This window comes from Trichosurus vulpecula, chromosome 9 (genome assembly GCF_011100635.1).
Source record: "Trichosurus vulpecula isolate mTriVul1 chromosome 9, mTriVul1.pri, whole genome shotgun sequence".
NCBI classification, from domain to species: domain Eukaryota; kingdom Metazoa; phylum Chordata; class Mammalia; order Diprotodontia; family Phalangeridae; genus Trichosurus; species Trichosurus vulpecula.
This window is the reverse complement of record NC_050581.1, coordinates 128,237,716-128,259,680: the sequence shown is the minus strand read 5'-3', so window position 1 is coordinate 128,259,680 and position 21,965 is coordinate 128,237,716. Positions and strand designations below refer to the sequence as shown.

General features: G+C 38.6%; 1 protein-coding gene across 4 annotated transcripts in view; it reads left to right on the top strand.

The window, feature by feature from the left end:
• TNS3 (tensin 3) overlaps nucleotides 1-21,965 on the top strand; it is a 424,477-nt gene that overhangs the window by 284,963 nt on the left and 117,549 nt on the right. For all 4 annotated transcript variants that reach the window (XM_036738320.1, XM_036738321.1, XM_036738322.1 and 1 more), the window contains one exon: nucleotides 19,272-20,525. In XM_036738320.1, the coding sequence (XP_036594215.1) occupies nucleotides 19,272-20,525 (1,254 nt within the window). The remainder of the gene's footprint in view (nucleotides 1-19,271; nucleotides 20,526-21,965) is intronic.

The window sequence follows — 21,965 nt, the reverse complement described above, 5'->3', positions numbered from 1 at the left end:
CTGTTTCCAGCAATGGCATTGGTTAGTCCTAAGAGAGACAAACCCTGCCTGAATTTGTCACTAGTTCCTTTCATTTCCTGTATCCCGATTATGTTTATTTTTAATTTAAAATGTGCAAAATGTTTACCATACTCATATTAACTTGCAGCTCTTTACAGCTACCTATCAGGTGGCTATGTACCAATGAGTTCTCGTAGGAGGTGCTTAGTAAGTCTTTATTGAATTGAACCAAATCCTGCTGCCATACTTTCCCTCTCTGCCCTTCTTCCATTAATTCTCTCAACACAGTCAGTCTAGTCATTATTATATTTTAATATAGTAGAGTATCAGTAGATAGCATAGAATTAGTGTTGATATAATTTTATGAGCATATAGAATCATGATGGGAGGCAGATGAGTGGCATGGTGGACAGAGTGCCAAGAGGACCCTCAGAAAGGAAGTCTCGACTTTGAAACCTGACTCGGACACATACTAGACATTTACCCATCTAATACAAGTCATTTAACCTTCCATCATCTGTTGCCTCATCACATCTACCTCACAAGATTGTTGAAAGTATCATGTAAGGTAAATGTATACAGCCCTTTGCAAACCTGAAGCACCATAGAAATTCTTGCTATTATGGTTCATTCAACTGGGATCACTAATACATCAGACTTTTAAACTTTTATTTGCAGATCTCTTCCCAATTTATTCTTGCTTTTACGATTAGAGCAAGGCTTTCTCTTACTTCTTCATTTGAGAAGCGTGATACCTTTTATCTAGGATCCTAGGCTGCTCCTTGGTCTCAGTTAAAATTCTTTTCTCAAAGCCACCCAGCCCTTTTTTTTTTCCCAGTCTTATCCCTACATCCTGCACTCAGAGTTTCTCTGAGCTACATTCCTCCTTGCCAGAGTTATATAACTCCCAGGCAGCTCCCGCAAAGTTGCATTTGCATTCTAACTTTTCTTTGATTTCTTAAGCCTAAGTTTCTGTAAAACATCCCAGAGTCCTTCACAATTATCCTTGCCTCTTCTTCAAAGTCAGATTTTTCAGGTCTTCATCTCTTCACTTATTATTTCTTCTTAACAATGGTTTATCTTCGTCATACCAACTTATAAACATTAGTACATATACTATCCAATTATATTTTGATTACATTAACCCTGGTTAGACATGGTTTGCAGAATGCTACAATTCCCCGTCTCTCCTACCTCTAACCCCCAGTTCAGGTACTTTAGCTAAATTAATTGTATCATTTTGTTCAAAAATTTCTTAGGTTGTCTCAGAACTTAGGTAGCTAATTATTAGAAAGAAATGCTGAAAGAATGAACATTATAATTTTTATTTGAAGTTGCTAATTTAATGAAGTAATAGTGATAATTTGCTCTTATTTTAAAATTTCTTCTTTTTTAATATTTTATTGGCTTTTTTTCTGCATCAATGTAATATTCCCCAAGTATCCCTCCTTCTCTCCCTAGAGAGCCTTTTTTTAAAGATTAAAAAAAGAAAAAAAGAAAGAAAAAGAAGCCAAAAACAAGAGCATATTTGATCAGTACGTACAAAATGTGAAAATATGTGCAGTATATAACCCTTGTAGAGCTCCCAGCTCAATAAAAGGGTAAGATGTGGGTGTCTTTTTATACCTCTTCTTTTAAGCCATATTTATTCTTTAAAGTTTTGCAACATTCATGTTTAATTTGTGTGTGTGTGTGTGTGTGTGTGTGTTTCTTTCTATTTATCTTTTTCTGGAATATATTAGAAATTTCATCAGAATAGGAATCAGGAGACTTGGGTTCTAAATCAACTGAATCAAAATCAACAGCCAACATACTACTATATTTCCTTGGACAAGTCACGTTGTCTTTTGTTGCATCGTTTTCTTTACTTTGTTCAGGTGATTTGGTTAAATGATCTGTGAAGTTCCTTCTAGTTTTGAAATTCTGTGACTGTATATTAATGACTCCTGACTAGATCAAGTGGATTTATAGGCTTTTACTATGTGCCAGGGAACCAGTCTCTATTCATAAAGAACGTAACAAAAACAATCACAACAAACATTTCTATAATGATTTAAGGACTGCAAAGTGTTGTATGTGTTATCGAAAGTCACACTGTGAAGTAGGTGCTATTATTAGCCTGATTTTACAGATGAAGAAACTGAGGGATATATTTAAATTGGGGGAAAAGCCTTAAAAATCATCTAGTCCAACGTAAGCCCTTAATCTTTTTTAATGTATATGTGGGATCCCGTTGGCCATATGGGTGAGGCCTATGGTCTCTTTTTCACTATCATGTTTTAAATGCATAAAATAAAATACATCATATTATAAAGGAAAAGAATTATATTGAAATAGTTATCAGAATATTAAAGAAAGCAAATTGAGAATCCCCAATTTAGTCAAACCCATTATTTTATGAATAAAGACACTTGAACTTGTAGATGTTAGTTAATTAGTATCAGGGGTGGGCCTAGAACCCAAATTTCCTGATTCCTCTTTCAGTGCTCTTTCTACTACAATTCACTGCCCCCTGACAGCCTCTTTTTTGGAGGGGCTATAGGGGTAAGAAAGTAATTGGGGTTAAGTGACTTGCCCAGGGTCACACAGTTACTAAGTGTCTGAGGCCTGATTTGAACTCAGGTCCTCCTGACTCCAGGGCCTGTGCTCTATCCACTGTGCCACCTAGCTTCTCTCCCTCCCTCCCCTCCCCCCATTCTGGGTTTTTATTATAGTTATTTCTTCACTGATTTTTTTCTTCATTTTTTTTTCTTAAAATCAGTGAACAGAACAGTCTCAAATCCTGGTTCTGCCACTTATTTAGTTCTTTGACTTTGGACAAATCACCTCACTTTCTTGTCTTCAGTTCTGTATAGTTCTGTACAATGAGGGATTTTTGGACTAGGTCATGACCTCTAAGGTCCCTGCTAGATATAGGTCCACAATGCTGTGATCTACGATCCTCCCATCCTCCCTAGCTTCAGATCATTCTTCCCTCCTCACTGTCCTATGTACCTCTTTCCTCACCTTTTAGCCCCTCCATCTGTCCCTTAAATTTCTCTGTAAGTTCTTGCTCTAATGATGTTTTCATTTCCATACTGCTTATACATTCCATAACCCATCAGCTAGAGAATATATATGTTTATCAGGTTTCTTTTTCTTTTTGGAAGCATCTTGTTTCCATGGTATCCCACCAGGGGGCCTGCTTTCTGCTTTGGAAACTTACAGGGAATAAGCTCGGTTTTGTTCTTGGGGGTGGGTGTGTGTGTGTGTGTGTGTGTGTGTGTGTTAAACTTTATTTTAATAGATGTATAAAACACTGGTCTTTATCCATGCTTTGATGTAGGCAGTGAAATTCCATGCACAAAATAACAACTGTTTAGGGTTAAAGGTTTTGAGACTTTACAAACACTTAGAACCACATAGCTCCCTATTGGCGGGACTTCTGAGGATGCTCAAATAGCAAGTTATTTTTGTATGTCAATACTAGTAGGATAAACAGCCTACATTGGGCCTCAGTCCACTTGGGAAAAATAACATATGGTCAATGACAGCATTATGATAATTTCTTTTTAGTATCAATCACATTAAAAAACAGCAATAAGAATGAAAGATGAGCATACAACCAATTGCCAATTTACATCACTCTATACACACACACAAATTCATATGCATATGCTCATGCACACACTAAAAGTTTACATCAGCTCTTTTATGTTAAGGTATTGACAAAATGAAATATATCAACTCTAGGTCATAAAAAATATGGGAAGATCAAAAGGCTATTTTTGCTGTTAGATTCAATAGCCCACTAATTTTGGTTTTAATGTCCTATCTCCACTAAACTAAAAAGAGACCACAAAATACAAAATGATTTAAAACATTTATGTTTTTCTATGGATTGTACGGACTCTTTTAACTACTTTTTTTTAGTGTGCACATTTAAGTATTTTTAGTCACAATTCTGGGCCTGTGGTCACCAATCTAAAAACTTATGTCTGAATCTGTGGTTGACATTCAGGCCTTTGTTCACCTTTACTCACTGCTGTGCACACTGTAGGTGCAGTTCTTTGATAGGTTATGAAGATAGGAAGATAAAGAAAACTCCCCTTTCCCTCCAGGAGTTTGTAATATATCATGGGCATAATTAAGTACATAAACTATAAATACTAAGTAATTTGAGTGGGCACCAATAACTGGGTCAATCAAGAAAAGCAAGAAAGCTAGGCATTAAAAAGAGATAAAGAAGAGAGGGGGAGAATATTACTGATAATTGGGGATTGGGTAGGTTGGAGCAATTTGGCAAGAATCCACTTCCCTGAGAGAAGCCAGCTGGTTTCTCTCTTACTCTTTCCTTCATTCTTTCTTTTTCTTTATCTCTTTCTCACATACACATGCACACACAACTTAAATTTGTGTCTTTAATTTTTTTAATTCACTTGAGAGAAAAACATTATGTAAAAAAATAATTCCCATTTCTATTATAGCAATATTGTGATCTTCAGAAAGAAAATAATTATATTGGACTCTTTTGCCATGGTATGGGATATTTAGTGAATTAATAGCGTCTCTCAAGCACTTCACAGAACATTTCAACATTTCAGAAACTTGGACAAAAAAGGGATCATAGGATCACAGAGTTGGAAGGTTGCTTTGAGGCCATCTCGTTTTATATGATCTACAATAAAATATGCATACATTTTACCATTACATCATTTCCTAGGTTGGGGGAGGGTTGTTTGTTATTTATGTCCTGCAATTAACTTGTGGTTAACTGGTCTTTTAAAGTTGATTTTTTTTCTTTAAGTTTAGCATATGTATCACTCACTCCAGGCTTGGAAAGGACTGTGCACCTTCTCCCAGGGAGAAGGGATGAAGTGGTGACAGACTTTGAAACAATAGAAGGCCCTTGTGAAATGGTCAGGTCATTTTGGGCGGGACTTGTTGGTATTATAATGTACTTTGATTATTTGTCATGCAGTTGGGTTCATTTAAAGAGTAAAGGGAAGTCTGGGCTCTGGCAGAAGCAAAATGTAGCTGGAGTCAGATATAAAGATTCCCAGTAGTCAAAGGTAATTCTTTGTAGACTGACTCCACCTAATTTCAGTATATTCAGGCCAGAGATGACAAGGAGTTGTAAGACAGAACTTGGGGTTTGGGGGTCTAGGCAATATGAGCCACCCCTAAAGGATAATATGCAGTTACCACTGCAGACTTATACTTAGCCCTGGGAGAAACGGATGACTGAGATGGGATGTGGGGTTAAGACATTTCAAGGCAAGTAAGATTTGGAGGTGGACAGGTCCTTTAGAGAACTAGTCCAACCCCCTTATTTTATAGATGTGGCCCAGGGTAAGTGATTTGCCCAAGGGTACACAGTAAGTAGCAGAGGTGAGGCTGGAAACACTAGGTGCTTTCTCCAGGCTTCTATGCGGATATTGAGGAGCTGTTTATTTGTTCTGGGAGTGGTATGCTGCGGGAGGGTTCCAAACGTAAAAGTGGAGGTCTCAGACCAAGCCAGAAAATGGTCTCCCCAGTCGTGATCAGGTAGTTTTTTTTTTTTTTAAGGGGACAGGAGAAGAGCAATGGAGGTAAAGGAAACACTTTGCCTGAGCCACCTTTTCGAACTGCACATTTCTCCTCCTCCTTAGTTTCAGGAGTTCAAATTTCACTAAACCTGATTGCTCCGTGGCTCCACCCTCGTGTTTACATTTCATCCCCCTTTTTTGGCTGAATCAAAGTCTCACGCTTATCCAATAAGATCGGTTACCTTCAGCAATAGCAAGAGGAGGGAAACCAAGCCTTACGTGTGCCCCGTGAGCTGGGGAAGCTCTCCCCATGCCCGTGCCTCCACTTCTGGTTTCAAGCTGTCCTCAAGGAATATCTGTCCGACTAGTCGAAGCCGAAAGAGCCGGGGGTTTTCAGAAAGGAGGTAAGCAGGCAGGCTGGGGTGGTGGGTGGATGCTCCTTTGTCGCTCTGAGCTTGAAACGGAGCCAAGCAGTGTCTCTGAGCTTTGCCTGTAAGCCAGGCTGGAGAAGTGCAGATGTTTGTGCTCAGCCCGAGAAGGGAGAAGGTGAGAGAAGTCGTCGGGGGAAAGACGTCTAACCTGGCAAGAAAGAATGTGGCTCTGAACTAGTCCAAGTTTGCCCGAGGGAAGGAACATTTGTTTATAAGGCAGAAATCTGATCCTGGTGTACCTGCTTGAGAGGGATCAAAGATGCTAAAGAGAGATGTTTCCATCTGTGTGACCCCGGTCCTTCTTTCTGGATAGACTGGGTCTAAGCATTTCTTATTGGGGTGCCAGTACCCTGTGTTTACCTAGCTGACTTGAGTCTGAATGTGTTTTCACATGCTGTGAATAACTAGAGAGCAGATAACTTTAGAGGAGGTACAAAAACACAGGAGGAAAAATGTCTTTTTTATTTATATATATACATACACATACATATATATATACACGTATGTTCACGTATGCATGTATATACTCTTAATTCAGCCTTCAGATATTTACAGTTCAATTACAGGAATACTAGTGAATCAAGCCCTGGAGGATAGATGAACTGCTATATGTTAACTATTGAGCCTTAACTTTTTATTGTTAGTTTTTTTTTTTGCATTAGTCTTATCTGCAAAAACATACAGACGGACCTCTATGGTTTCAGACTTTCATTTGAGCAGCCTTCCTAATGCTTATAGTGTGGACTGTTGGTAACATTTTGGATTCATGGCTCAGGATTATAAAATATTACAGTGTCTCTGAACTTGGGGGTAGGGTGGGGAGGGATGGTGGTTAAGTGAACTGTTTCCTTCATCCAGAGAAGGTGGCCTCTAACCCAGTTGAGGATTTTATCTTTTGCATCTCACACTCTCACTTGGCTACATTTTTTTTGATTAGTTATTATATGTTTCTCCAACAGTTTTACAGCCTGCTGCTTCCTTGGAAAAAATGAGCACAGAGCTGAGCTTGCACAGAAGTGAGATATTTTTCCTAGGCCAACTTGGCACGGTGCTCTTAGTAAGGTGCAACAGATCTAAGTGGTGCTGGCCAGGACACCCCTTGTTAGCTTCTTTGGGATCTATCTCTTCCATCTTTGTAATGTATGGATATATTGTTACCTGTTTTGAATTCTGGGAGAAGTAGATCTTATTAAAGTGTTAAGACTGAACTATTAAGAAAGATTTGTCTTCAAGCTGAGTTATTTCAGGAACGTCTCTTAAGAAAACGAATGGTTCAGGTGGGTAAGTTATATAGAGGCAAAATGCCAAAGTTTTCAAGCCCGTGGGATTCTTAGCAGTTTATCATCATCTTCTGGTTTTAGTAAAAAGAGAGAGAAGAGGGTTCATTTGATCTGAGTCTATAATATATTAAAGTCACAGCATCTCTGATTTTTTTGTAGATTAAAAGTAACATTTTCCAAGGCTAACGTTGGAAATATAATTCTACAGCTTTGATTTTCTATGGAATGAGAAATAATCTTACACCAAATAAGCTAACCTTTAATTATTCAGAAGCACGGCAATACGGTTTTCACAGATCTGCTTACCCTATTAGCTAGGGGTTTTATTTGCTCTGTAAACATTTCTTTTACCCAGAAGCATGGTTTTGTAGAAAGATTGCTGTTTAGTAGTAGTAATTCCAGAATAGTATAGAGAGATTTAGAGAGTTGTAATTTAGTCTGAAAGTTCATAATCTGTTGGAACATGAGGAAGGCATTGTGGTTGAGGGAAGTCTCTTTCTGATGTCACGGGCCCATGTCAGCACCAGGATTTGGTGCTTGGGTAGTTATAAGATCTTTTAAGAGTCCATGAGGGGAACCAGTCACTTAGAAACCAGGTCTTAACTTCAAAAAGTGAGGCTCTGAATTTTCATCTGATGAAGAAATAGTCCCTAAGATAGGAGGCCTTATTCAATGCAGTGCAATGAATATTTCCTTGCATAGCACTGGACGTGGAGTTGGAGACGTAGATTTGGATCCTGCCCCTGGCACGACTCTGGACTGATGTCTTAAATGTTCTGAGCCCATCATTAAAATGAGGATGATGAGCTCCACAGGGTTGTTTGAGGATTGGCTGAATTAAGATATGTAAAGAACACATCTATATTTGCTATTGTTGCCCATAATAGGTACTCAGTAAGTGTTTTGTTAAATTCTACTACCAGCCGTAGTGATGTTTTTGTGTGTGTCTGGTTTTTAAAAATTTTTTAATGGCTTAAATTTGCCAATACCAGAGTTATATCAATGCTATCTAGGTTGGAGCAAAATCTCATGAATGTTTTTGAATGTGTAATTCCATATTTCCTGTAATGCTAGGTCTTTCAAGGTGAACAGCCTTATTTGTGATTATTGTGGTTACTCCTGCCAACAGTAGAGGCCATCTGTGAACTTCCTGTTCATAGGATGATAGACTTGCCCCCAGAGTCCTAGATATGATGTGACAGAGCATAGGGAGGCCTAGAGATGTTTCTTTTGACTAGTTCTACTGTACTGACTTGGGACCAAAGTTGTCCCTTGGCAGCCACAGTCTTTCCTTGATTGCCTCTGTGTGGTGTTGAAGACAGAGATTATCAGTTTGGGCCAGGAAGAAACTCAATGAAAGTAGAGAAAAAAAAATTAGAGGGCTTAGGAATATTTACCTTCCTTTCCTGTTTCCAAGGAGGGAACTGAACTCAGGGCTGTGGTCAGAAATGGAACATTAGGTCAGTAAGGATCATAGACATGTCAAAAAGAGTGAGTGGGTCACAAATACTTTGGAAATGTCACTGGAACTTGAGAGTTTGTTTGGGGGTTCCATCTAGATAGTCTAACTTCCTGCATATTGTTGACCAAACATGGTACCCTTCTATCAGAAGCCTACAGAGTTTGTCCATGAGGGAGAAAGGGGAACTAATTGTGTAAGCAGATAGATCATCCAAACAGCAGCTCACATTTGTATTGTAATGCTTTACATTAACAAAGGGCTATATTCGTCTCATCCATTTGAGATAGGTAGAAGTAATGGCTTCTCCATTTTACAGGTGAAAAAATGTTAAATGAATAGAAGCTAAGTGACCCGAGATCACACCAAGTATATGTTAGAGATAGGACTTAAAACAAAGACTAAAAGTGAGAACGGTTCAGCATATTAACTATAGTACTGGAAAAAGTCCAACACTACACACAGGGTTCCATGCCCATTGCCCCCAGCTCTTTGCAAAGAATTGGGCGTGAAGTGCCTTGTCATAGCTCTTCTTTGGGACCAAATTTAGACCTATGGAATGGCAGCCAGGTGGTGTAGTGGATAGAGTGCTGGGCCTAGAGTCAGGAAGACTCCTCTTTCTGAATTCAAATTTGGCCTGAGACGCTTCATTCACACACCCTGGGCAAATCACTTAACCTTCTTGCTTCAGTTTCCTCATCTGTAAAGTGAGCTGGAGAAAGAAAAAGAAAAAATGCAAAAGAAAATGCAAAAATGCCTAGCCATACCACGTCTAAAACTATTAGAAAGCAGCAGTCATCAAAACTGTTTGGTCTGGCTGAGAACTGGAATGGTGGATCAGTGTAATTAGATTGCACAAGACACAGTAGTAGTTGACTATAGTAATCCAAAGACTCCAGCTTCTGGGATAAGAACTCACTATTTGACAAAAACTGCTGGGATAACTAGAAAATAGTATGGCAGAATCTAGGCATAGACCAATATCTTACACCCTGTACCAAGATAAGGTCAAATGGATACATAATTTAGACATAAAGGAGATACTATAAACAAATTAGGAGGGTAAGAAATTATTTACCTGTCAGAAATGTGGAGAGGGGAAGAGTTTACAACTAAACAAAGAGGTAGAGAACATTATGAAATGCAAAATGGATAATTTTGATTGCATTAAATTTAAAAGGTTTTGCACAAGCAAAACTAATGCAGCCATGATTAGAAGGAAAGCAGAAAGATTGGAAACAATTTTTGTAGCAGGTATTTCTGATAAAAGCCTCATTTCCCAAATATATAGAGAACTGAGTCAAATTTGTAAGAATACAAGTCATTCACCAATTGATAAATGGTCAAAGAATATGAACAAGCACTTTTTAGATGAAGAAATTAAAATTATCTACAGTTATATGAAAAAAATTTTCTAAATCACTATTGATTAGAGAAATGCAAATTAAAACAACTCTGGGGTACCACCTCACATCTATCAGATTGGCTAATATTATAGAAAAGGAAAATGGTAAATGTTGAAGAAGATGTAGGAAAATTGGGACACTAAATGCCTTTTTGGTAGAGTTGTGAACTGATCCAACCATTCTGGAGAGTAATTTGAAACTATACCCAAAGGGCAAACTGTGCATACCCTTTGATCCAGCAATACCTTTATGAGGTCTGTATCCCAAAGATAGCATAAAAAAAGGAAAAGGACCTACATGTTCAAAAATATTTATAGCAGCTCTTTTTCTGATGGCAAAGAATTGGAAATTGAGGAATGCTCATCGACTGGGGGGAATGGCTGAACAAGGTGAATGTAATGGAATACTATGGTGCTATAAAATGATGAGCAAGCAGATTTCAGAAAAACCTGGGAAGACTTACATGAACTGAAGTTGGGTGAAGTGAGCAGAACCAGGAGAATGTTGTACAGGAATAGCAACATTGAGTGATCAACTAAGATTGACTTAGCTCTTCTCAGCAATACAATGATCCAAGAGAATTCCAAAAGATTCATGATGGAAAATGCTATCCACATCCAAAGAAAGAACTATGGAGTCTGAATGAGATCAAAGCACACTATTTTCACTTTGTGTGACTTCTCCTTTTTGTTCTATTTCTTCTTTTGTAACATGGCTAATGTGGAAATACGCTTATGTGATTGTACATGTATAATCTATATCAGATTACTTGCCTTCTTGGGCAGGAACAATGGGAGGAAAGGAGGGAGAAAAAAATCTGGAACTCAAAATGTTATAAAAAATGAATGTTGAAAACTATCTTTATGAGTAATTGGAAAAAAACACAAATACTATTTACATAAAAAAGAATGTTAAAGATAGAACTGTTCTTAGAGATCAACCCTTTGAAATAATTCTTGAGGAAACTGAGGTTCAGTGACTCAACAAAGTACTTGTACATACATTATCTCATTTGATTCTTAGTCATTTACCTGTGAGAAAAATAGAGCAAATGGTATTACCTTAATTTTGGAAATGAGGAAGCTGAGCCTCAGAGAGGTTAAGTGATGACTTCAAAGTTTACTCTTCTATACTCAATGACAGAACTGGAACTCTAATGCAGGTCTCTTCACTATTAATTAACAAGCATTTACTAAGAATCTATTTTGTGCTATGCACTGTAAGATATAGCTCTGGGATACATAAAGCGGGCCAAGGAGTACCTTCCCTCAAGAACCTTACCTTTTAATGAGGGAGACAACATGGACATCCATCCATCCATCCATCCAAACACATCTATACATATACATATGTGCAGAATACATAGGAAACAGAAGCCCGGTAACCTTAGTGGAAAGGCCTGGTGGCAGAAGGCAGCCCTTGAGCTGAATCTTGAAGAAAGATTTATGACCTAAACACCTGGTATCATTTCGGTTAATACAGGAGATTCCAAGAGGTGGTAGTGGGGAGGAAGAACGCATTCTAGGCATGACAGATAGCAAGAGGAGGGGAAGTTGAGTGTCTGTCAAGTATGAGGAGCAGGAAGGAAGATGCTGACAGAACAGCAGAGTACCTTGAGGGACTTATTTTTAATAAGGCTGGAAAGGACAGTGGTAGGTAGCTAAGTTGTGATCAACTTCAAACACCAAACCAGAGGACTTTATATAGGATCCTGGAGGTAATAGGGAGTCTCTGGGTATACGTGGGTATTGTTGGTGGGGGCGGGTAGAGATTGAGGAGGTTGATGTAATCAAATCTGCTTTTTAGGAAAATCATTTTGGTGCTTTTGTAGACAGTGGATTGGAATCAGGAAGAATTTCAGGTGGGGAGACAAATTAGGAGGAATGTCCAGTATACTTCCCTTTAAATAATACTCAACAGTTATTGAATTTTAATTGAATTTATTTTCATATTGCTATCAGTTTAAACATGATTCCAATTTTCTTTTTTTTAAAGATTTTGAAAACTAGCCTGCTTATACATCATAATTTAAGTGTTACGTGAAATGATCAATGACTTCCAGAAGTTTTTATTTTAGAAGGAAGGCACTTAAAAAAATGACTTCACATTTTAGTTCATGCTGCCAATTATTATCTCATTTTATTGTAATTTCATGTACCTTATTTATACACCATGCTTGGATAAATATTTCTGCCATGTTTCCATAATGGAGATTGTAATATTTCTTTCTTTCTTTTCATGCCCTTTTTTTTCCAAGTGTGTGATGGTACTTAACATGCTCTTTCTTCTCCTGCCCCAACATAGTCCTGTCTCTGGAAAGCTATAGTTGTAAGAAACGTGAGCTTTTGAGTTAAAGCACGTTGGAAACAAATATTGTCATCCACCTCGTGTAAACTGTTTCACTATGGTGAATTCTGTTTACTGGGTGGTACCAAGTGACTCATATTCATGGTGAGGTGAGTAGGACAGTGTTCACCATATGTGGTGTTTTTGAGGTAAGGCACTGATTTGGGTTTGGCACTTATAAAAGAACGTGTGTTCAGAGAAATATTGCCCTGTTCTTCTATAGTAATTCAGGGTATATTGCAAAGATTAGTGACCTTTGTAATTCTCAGGGTGTCAAGGAACCATTTCTTTCTTCTCCATCCCCACCTCCCACCCAAATAATACAGAAATATGTACTTCAATATAAAAATACAGTGTAGTGTAACCAGTTCATGTTCTCTTAGGAAAGCATAAAACATTGAGATCATCTGCTTTTTAAATTAAAAACAGGGAACATAAAACTCTATTCAACAAATGCAAAGAATTTTGGATAAAAGGAAGAAGATATTGTCTGAAAGAGGAAGATACTGGGTGGGAAGAATAAGAGGAAGGAAAGGAGAAAGAAAAGAGAGAGGGAGGGAGTGCTTCCTTCAGACTGGAAGGTGATTTTGTGGATCTAAACTTCCATTAGTCAGTGGAGTTTAGTCACCTGTCACCATGCTTTGAAATGCTTATTGAATGAATTAACTGATTAATCATTGTTCTCTCCTCTCTTAAACTGTCCTAATCTTTAAACCTGGAGAGGTATTTTTCCGAATGAAACTGAGCAAAGCAACCCACTAAAAGGGAAAATGATCCTTGGTCTTGAAGGTAGGGTAGCCAAAGTGCTTTTTTGCCTTGTCCTACAAAATCACACTATACTCCTTTAAAATGTGTTGATATATTTCAGTAAAACTAATCAACCCTGAACCTGAGAATATATGTAGCATTCTGCACCCATAATTCTTAACCTCTTAGAAGAAGAGACAGAAGAGTGTTTTCTTCTCTCTTCATAGGGGCAAGCTTGGTCATTGTAATTACATTGTATTTTGTTCTTAATATTTACATTGTTATGCATTATATTGCTTTCCTGATTCTGTTCACTCAATTTTACATCGGTTCAAATAAATCTTCTTATGTTTTTTCTGAATTCTTCATATTCATCATTTCCTATTGCACAGTAATACTCCGTGACACAAATGAATGAATGAAGCATTTATTAAGTACTGTATTAAGTGCTAGGGATATAAATAAAAAAACTAAAACAGCCTCTGCTCTCAAGGAGCTCCCATGCTAATGGAGAAAGACCATATTTTGCTGCAAGTTAAATGGAAAAGTCCCATGATCCTTACGGTATAGTGATAATGCATTATATATGTGTACCACATACTTAGAGGCCAGAAGGTAGTACAGTGGATAGAGCTCTGGGTCAAGAGTCAGGAGTTCTATGTTCTATGAGTTCTATGTTGTCCGTGGGCAAATCACTTAACCTCTTACACCCTCCTCAGCTGGAAAATGGGGATAATAAGACCTATCTCACAGGATTGTTGTGAGCATCAGATGAGTTAAAGGGCCTTGGCATATATTAGGAGCTTAGTAAAATGCTCCTCCCTCCACCTCCTGCCAGCTTCTTTTTTCTAGCCGTTTTCCCGTCGATGGCCATCTTCTTTGCTTCCATTTCTTTGCTCTACTACAAAAGTACTAAATATTGCTTTCAATATCTTGGACTGGCTGTATGCTTTCCTTTCTGTCTTTGACTTCCTTGTAGTACATACAGCTTTCTTTATTTCTTACATGTATGTTATAGAATCCCTGCCCTCTTGGCACAGATGTTATGGGAACCACCCTGTTTATTATGCTGTGACCTTAAGATCACTGGTTGAAAATAGTATTTTAAAGCCTAGACTTGATACCTGCATGATTATGGGCAGATCACTTAATGTCTCATCCTCTGATCACAGGATTTAGTGCTGGGAGGAACTTAGAGATCATTTAGTCCAAGGGTTTCCAGTCTTGGAATATGGATACCAACAGGGAGTAGGATAAGCTCGTCAAGGTGGGGAATTAGTTAATCATTTTATATTTTTTCTTATGGGCGATATGCATGGTATTCTCTAGCATTATTTCTTTTCCTATTGAAAAAGGAGTATGGGAGAGTTTTGAAAACCAAGTGTTGGGGGACTAGAAAAGTTTGGGAACCTGTGACCTAGTCCCACTACCTCTTTACAGATGAGGAAATTGAGACCTAGAGTGCCTAACAGATTTGTCCAAGGTTTCCTTTCTTGTAAAATGAAAATATGAATACTTGCACTATGTAGGGCAGGGTTTTTGTAAACTGCAAAATGTTGTAGAACTCTGATTTATCATGTGAACTAATCTTCCAATAAAGTCCTGCTTAGAAATCTCGAGACCATGAATTGCTGACTTACGCCAACAGAGAATAAGCTCTGGTAGGCATGACCAACTCACATTCTGTGATGCTGTGATTTGAAGTATTAACATTCCAAGCTCTTCTTAGCCTGTGCTCTGGACTGCAGAGGGACTGAAAATATTCACTTTCTGTGACCTAAAATAATTTCTCTAGCCTAACTAATCTTACTGTAGCTAAAACGGCCAGTCATCTAGAAAAAGTAGACGTGGTGAATACCAAATTCTAACTGTGCTATATGACAGCTCCCAGGAGGGAACCTTTAATCATTTAATTACTAAAACTCTTCTTGAAAATATGTTCTTGTTGCCATTCAGAATAACACTGGCTAGCCCCAAGAACCTGCTGAGGTCTATCAGGTTTTCTGTAGTCACAGAAAACAAACAAACCAAAACCAAGGCTTCTCATTATTCCCTACGGCATTAAATCCCCCCCCCCTTTAGAATTTTTGGTGAGTATTCCATAATACTTATATTTTCAGATAGCTTATTTTCTAGCATTCGTTTGTCTTTCAATCTTAACCTAAATTCCGGATGAGAGAATGCCAACTTTAGAATCAGTAAAACTTGGGTCCAGTTCTTACCACTGTCCCATAGTGTTTGTATGGCCTGTGCAAAGCTACTTTACCCTTCAGTTCCAGGAGTCCTTAAATGAGGCATTTGAATCATTGGAGGGTGTCCCCCTTCTGTGAATTGCTCCCATTCTGATGAAAAGACTAATTTGGATCCCCCAAAAAGGGAGAGGAGGCAGGGCCAATTTTAAATATTCTGTTGGTGAGTTGAAATGGGAAAAAGACCGGCATACAGAACAACCTCCAAGATTTTACTTTACTCCACTGTCTCCTTCACTCACTCCCCATGATCAATTAATTGCCAAGTCTTGTCAATTTTGTGCTTCTGCAACATCTTTCTCATTCACCCCTTTCCATCCATTCACACAGTCATCCCCATCATTACCTCTCATCTGCCCTATTGCTGTAGCCTCCTAATTGGTCTCTCTGCCTTGAATCTTTTCCCCCCTCTCTAATCTCTCCTCCACATAGCTGCCAAGGTAATATTTCTAAAGGGCAGGTCTAACTAACTCTGTCACTCCCTTGCTCAATAACACACCCCTATTGGCTCTATGATAAAATTTGAACCTGTTTGGCATTTAAAGCCCTTCCCAAACTGGATCCAACCTACTTTTTTCAGGCTGATTACATGCTTTTTCATACTCTGTGATCCAGCCAAACTGGACTTCTTTCTTTTCCTCACAACAGACATTCCATTTCCTATCTTTGTCCTTTTACACAGACCATACTCTTTCTTACCTGTGCCCTCCATTCATGGAATGCATTTCTTTCTCTCCTCTATAGCTTAGAATATTTAATTTTCTTTCAAGTCCAGGTCAGGCTTCCCCTCTCCTGTGTGAGACCTACCTTGATCCCCAGTGACTTCTCCCCAAATTACCTTGATACAAGCATGTTCTCCCTGCCAATAGAATGTAAGCTCCAGTATTGTTGACGCTGTGACAGCTTTATCTTTGTCCCTCCACTACCTAGTGCACTACCTGGCACATGTGCCTACTAGGTGTTTGTTTATCCATTGCTTGTTTGAGTGAACCTTGGTTATTTTTGTACTATGTTTGGAAATACAAATATTAAAAAACCTACCAAGAGATTCCCTTCCATTTATATAATATAGATATTTTATATATTACATATAAATATATGTATTTATACAGATATTTGCCTGTTGTCTTCCCCATTACAATGTGAACTACTCAAGGACAGGGGACAGGGACCATTTTTTGCTGTTAGTACTTAGTACAATCAGCACTTAGTGCCTGGTATGTAGTAGGTACTTAATAAATTCATATTGACTGCCTGACTGTTAGGTACCATATAATTTTTCTCTTTGTATCTCCAGCCCTAGCGCAGTGCTTGTTGACACAAAGTAGGCACTTTGTAAATGCTCATTGAATTGTATAGAATTTTATTTTGTGGCCTCTGTGTGCGTGTGTGTGTGTGTGTGTATGTGTGTGTATATGTATGTATGTATATGCATACACACATATACTTACTTACATATATATGTTTCCAATTCTAATTCAGAAATATATCTCATTCTTATCCTGGTAACAAGAGCCTTTTGCATTTACTTCATCTGTGACTACCCCTTCTCCTGCTAGAGACCCTGATATCATCCCACCCCCAAATGCTGGCAATCAGACCTCCTCTAGAAATCTCAATTACAAAAGCCCCCAATGAATCCATCTTAGCTTCTGTTGTTAGAGCTCCTACCTTTGAAACCTTTGAAGCCCCCACCATTTCATGTCACTGCTCCTGTGAGATACTGCCCTCTCCACACCCAAAAAAAGGAATTCTAGAACTCAAAAAGTAGGCATTTCTGAACAGAGGCTTTACAGGCTTCCCCCGTAGCATCTCCAGGTGGCAGTGGCCTCTTGGGTTGTTACCAGTTGAAGACTGCTTATAAGTCATTAATCTTTCATGTATAGGTTCTGGACAGTTGTGTAGTCAGAAATTGCTGATGTGCTATTTGAACTGCATTTTGATTACATCTTAGAGGAGCTATTTTCCAACTCATTCTTGGCTTTCTATTTATAGTAGGAATGCACTAATCTGTTTCATCTCATCATTTATGGAAAATCATTTTTCTTTTATTAATCTCTCCATCCCACTAACTCATTCGTACTTGAACAATTAAAAAAAAGAACACTGAAAAATAAAAACCTCAATACACAGTCATGTAGTCCTACCAAATGAATTCATGGCAGATTATAAAATTGCCAATAGAATTATTTCCAGTCATGTTTCTGATCATATAATTATTTCTCCTCATAAGTACTATGGCAATCAAGATACGTCCTCCCATTTATATTCTCTGTTACGGCATTGATCAGTGGTCAACTTGCCCATTAATTTCAGTAACCATCTGAAGAATCTTCATTTTCACATGAAACTCCACAAATAGATACAGGATGGTGATTATGGAGGCAGTTATCATGAATACTTAAAAATCAAATTATGCATATGAAAAAGTAAGAGAGTCAATTCTTTTAGGTGATTTGCAAAATCATTTTTTTGAAGGGGGGAAGGCAGGGCAATTGGGGTTAAGTGATTTGCCCAAGGTCACACAGCTAGTGTGTCAAGTGTGTGAGGCTGGATTTGAACTCAGGTCCTCCTGACTCCAGGGCTGGTCTTCTACTCACTGTGTCAGTTAGCTGCCCCAATTTGCAGAATCATTTTGTGGGTTGCATCAAGAATTTAAGAGTTTGCAACTCAATAAATCCATGTATATACTTGAAAGTTACCTTTGACAGAAACCTGGTGTGGGCATGAGTGATCTTCTAGAAGGCACTTTAATTTTGCCATCCAAATCTAACCCTCCAAATTTGTAGCCCTATTTGCAGATCTCTTCTGAATGCTAAGTTTTCTTAGTTTCAATGAAGATTTTCACTTTTTAGAAATGAAAGATTTTCAAGGTCCTTAGTATATGATATTACTCTCCCCTACCCCCATCATACACACATACTTGTGAGTGAGTGCATGCTTGTACACACACACACACACACACACACACACTCACTCATTCTGTCACACTCATACTCCTCCCCCATTCCCTTACATTCTGTCTTGCTAGATTTACATGAGGCCATAACATGATTGCTCACCTTGAGCCAGCTACTCTGCTCCTTTTATTACATCTGCTATGTAACACAATAGGTTTTCTCTATTATTAGTAAAGCCAAAATAAGAAGGAAGCGCTATTCACATTCATTTGATTATTCCTGTGTATACCTTAGCCAGACAGGTATGTGTTCTGGCATGCTGCTTAGGAGTGCTTGCGTTTGTTGGAGTGCCTGACGTTTCTTTAGGCTTTACAAAGGAGGGGAGACGTGGAGAAGCCCCACAAGTCATTGACCCATGATAATGCATTCGGCATGAACCAATAGACCAGGAGCCCTGAGACACACACTTGAAGCATGTCTCCTGAACATTTCAAAAGCCATGTTCAGCCTGTTGTGGAATGTGTGTTCGTCATGTCTCACAAATTCCAGGTGCCCAGAGTGTGGGTTTTCAAATCTTGTTATTGTATGACCACAATTTCATCACAGAGTAAAATAAAGCAGAGATGGAGAAAACAATTGGCTTCAAACTCTTTGAGCTTATGTTTGTGTTTGCCTTCCTCAACTTGTTCTGAGATTGCGTGTGTGTGTGTGTGTGTGTGTGTGTGTGTTTACTTTATGAGACCTTTGTTATGAAGTGAAAGGTATAGCTTAGGGTGATAAAAGAGTGCAAGGCTGTGGTTCTCAAAGCATGTGCTTTTCTAAGCCAGTGGAATTATTGAATGCATTAGTCACTGGTGTAATATAAAAATGTTTACCTCTTCAACTCTAGAGATGTTTCAAACTTTTATCTAATAATGCCATTTTTTTCTTCTCTCCACCAATCCAGTGTTACACACCCAAGGTCCAATTGATGGCAGCCTTTATGCTAAAGTGAGAAAGAAGAGCATCTCTGACAACAACATCCCGAGTGGGACCCAGGTCGTTCCAGTAACCAACAGCCCTGATCACAGTGACCATACCCTGTCTGTCAGCAGTGATTCAGGCCACTCCACTGCTTCGGTAAGGACAGACAAGACTGAAGAGCGCTCAGCTCCAGGCTCCAAAAGGGGATTGAGCCCACAAGAAAAGGCAGAGCTGGACCAGCTCCTCAGTGGATTTGGACTGGAAGACTCTGTAAGCTCCCCAAAGGATATGACCGATGTCCGAAGTAAGTACAGTGGGACTCGTCACGTAGTGCCAGCCCAAGTTCATGTGAATGGAGACTCCAAGCTGAAAGATAGGGAGACAGACATCCTAGATGATGAGATGCCCAATCATGACTTACACAGCGTGGACAGTATTGGGACTTTGTCCTCGTCAGAAGGTCAACACTCCAGCCACCTTGGAAACTTTACCTGCCATAAAAGTAGTCAAAATTCTCTCTTATCAGACGGCTTTGGAAGCAACACTGGGGAAGACCACCATATCACCCTTGCTCCAGACCTGGGCATTGGTGTAGATCCCCTTTATGAGCGATCATTTGGAAATGGTGATCCCAAGCAGGTTCAACAGCTCTTGGGGAACCCTACAGTGTCATCTCAGGCACCAGCCTATGGACAGGGCACCTATTCCACTCAGACCTGGGTGCGCCAACAACAACTAGTGGCAGCACATCAGTACAGCTATGCAACGGATAGTGAGGGGAGGTTTGCCATCCACAACTCTTCAGAGAATTCAAACTACGTTCCAGCCCAGCCCAGGATCCCACTAACTCCCACAAGAGGCCCCAGCAGCAGGGATGCTGTACAGAGGGGCTTAGGTAGTATATCCAATCCTAATGAAGTACCCCAGCACTCTTACGCAGATGGTTTCAAACCTAGGTTAACGCCAGAGAAAGAGATAAATGGCGTCGATATGGGATTGAATGCAGGAATTTTACCAGGATCTCCAACTCTGGATATTGACCAATCCATTGAACAGCTCAATAGGCTGATATTGGAACTAGACCCAACATTTGAGCCCATCCCAACTCATATGAATACCATGACAAGTCAAACAAATGGATCTGCATCCCCTGACAGCAAAGTGGGAGGAGGACTACAGGTCAACCACAGATTTCTTGAGAAAGGAGGGAACATAAGTAGGAATTCCAGCCAACGTGGTAAGTTGTTGTAGTCATGTGCTACTGGAATGCCTTGCCCATGTTGTTCTTTGAGTTTTTATAAGAGAAATTTAGGGTGTCTCTTGTTAGATTTATGCGAACATCAACAATAGAGAGCATTTCTCCCAGAATGTTATTTGATCATAATTTATGACACAAGAGGATGCAGTGTGGGAGAATAGGAAGAACACTGATTGAGAGTCAAAAGGCTTGGCTTCTGCTCCCATTTTTCCCAACTCCCCAGTGATAGGACCTCTTTGAACTTTACTTTCTTCATTTGCAAAATATTGCTAATTACATCAGCTAATCACATCTACCCCATAGACCTCACGGGAATATTTTGAAGATCGAGGAAGACAATGGATATAAGAACATTTTTAAGGTCCAAGATTAATACAAGTATAAGGTCTGGTTCTTATTAGAGAGATAGTGGAGCAACAATCATTTTTACAATGTTGTTATGGTGATAATAGTTCACTTATTCTGAGATTTAAAAAGACAGATTCAGGGAATTGCCTGGTTAGGTAACTTACCCAGGATAATACTGCTAAGAATTACCAGAGGCAATATTGAACTTTGGTCCTTTTCCTTCTCCCCACTTTTACCATATGTTAAAGTTTTCTCCTGTTAACCCCACACATTTGAAAGAGGTTTGGAGGGAACATGATCACTTAGACTTTTTTTCCCTTTGAATAAACTGGTTCTCATGTTTAAGAGGAAGAACCAAGTTGAAAAGTCATCTACAAGAGAACATATTCCTGCAGGAATGAAATTTGTATGGAAAGTAAGACTCTGAAGTGAACAGGATATGCCAAAAGTGCATGGTAACCTCAGCCTTGTTACATTTGCCTTTGTGCATAGCCTGGAGCTTGGTTTTTCTTCTACTAGAAAAAGTCAGAACTGAATTGTTATCAGACCTCTTCAAAACATCCAATAATAAGCTTCATCTTAATTATAAATTATTCTGATATTTCCAAGATATTAAGAATTACAAGTTTTGATTTATTGATGGGTATCTCAAGATGAAAATTGAGTGAGAAGAGAAGAACAATGGGGTAGTGGAAGGATTTAGGGGATGAGGTGAAAAAATCACATTAAGAGGTTTCAGACAATGATAGTAGTAATAAGGAATTACAGAGAATTTTTCATTAATATATTAATGTTAATTAATAGTTTTATATATATATGTATATACACATATACATATACATGTGTGTGTATATATATACACTATACAACTAATGTTAATAATATAGGCTTAGCCAAAGCGTTCATTCGAGCTATAAGTTCATAGTAAAGGAAAAAAAAGTATTTAAGATTCCATCACATTTTCGCTAGTTATTTGGGAGGCCATTTAGAACTAGAGGGATAGCAGGAAAAAAATGCTTTGCACACCCTAAAGTGCTATGTAAATGTTAATAGTTATTATAATTCTTATTT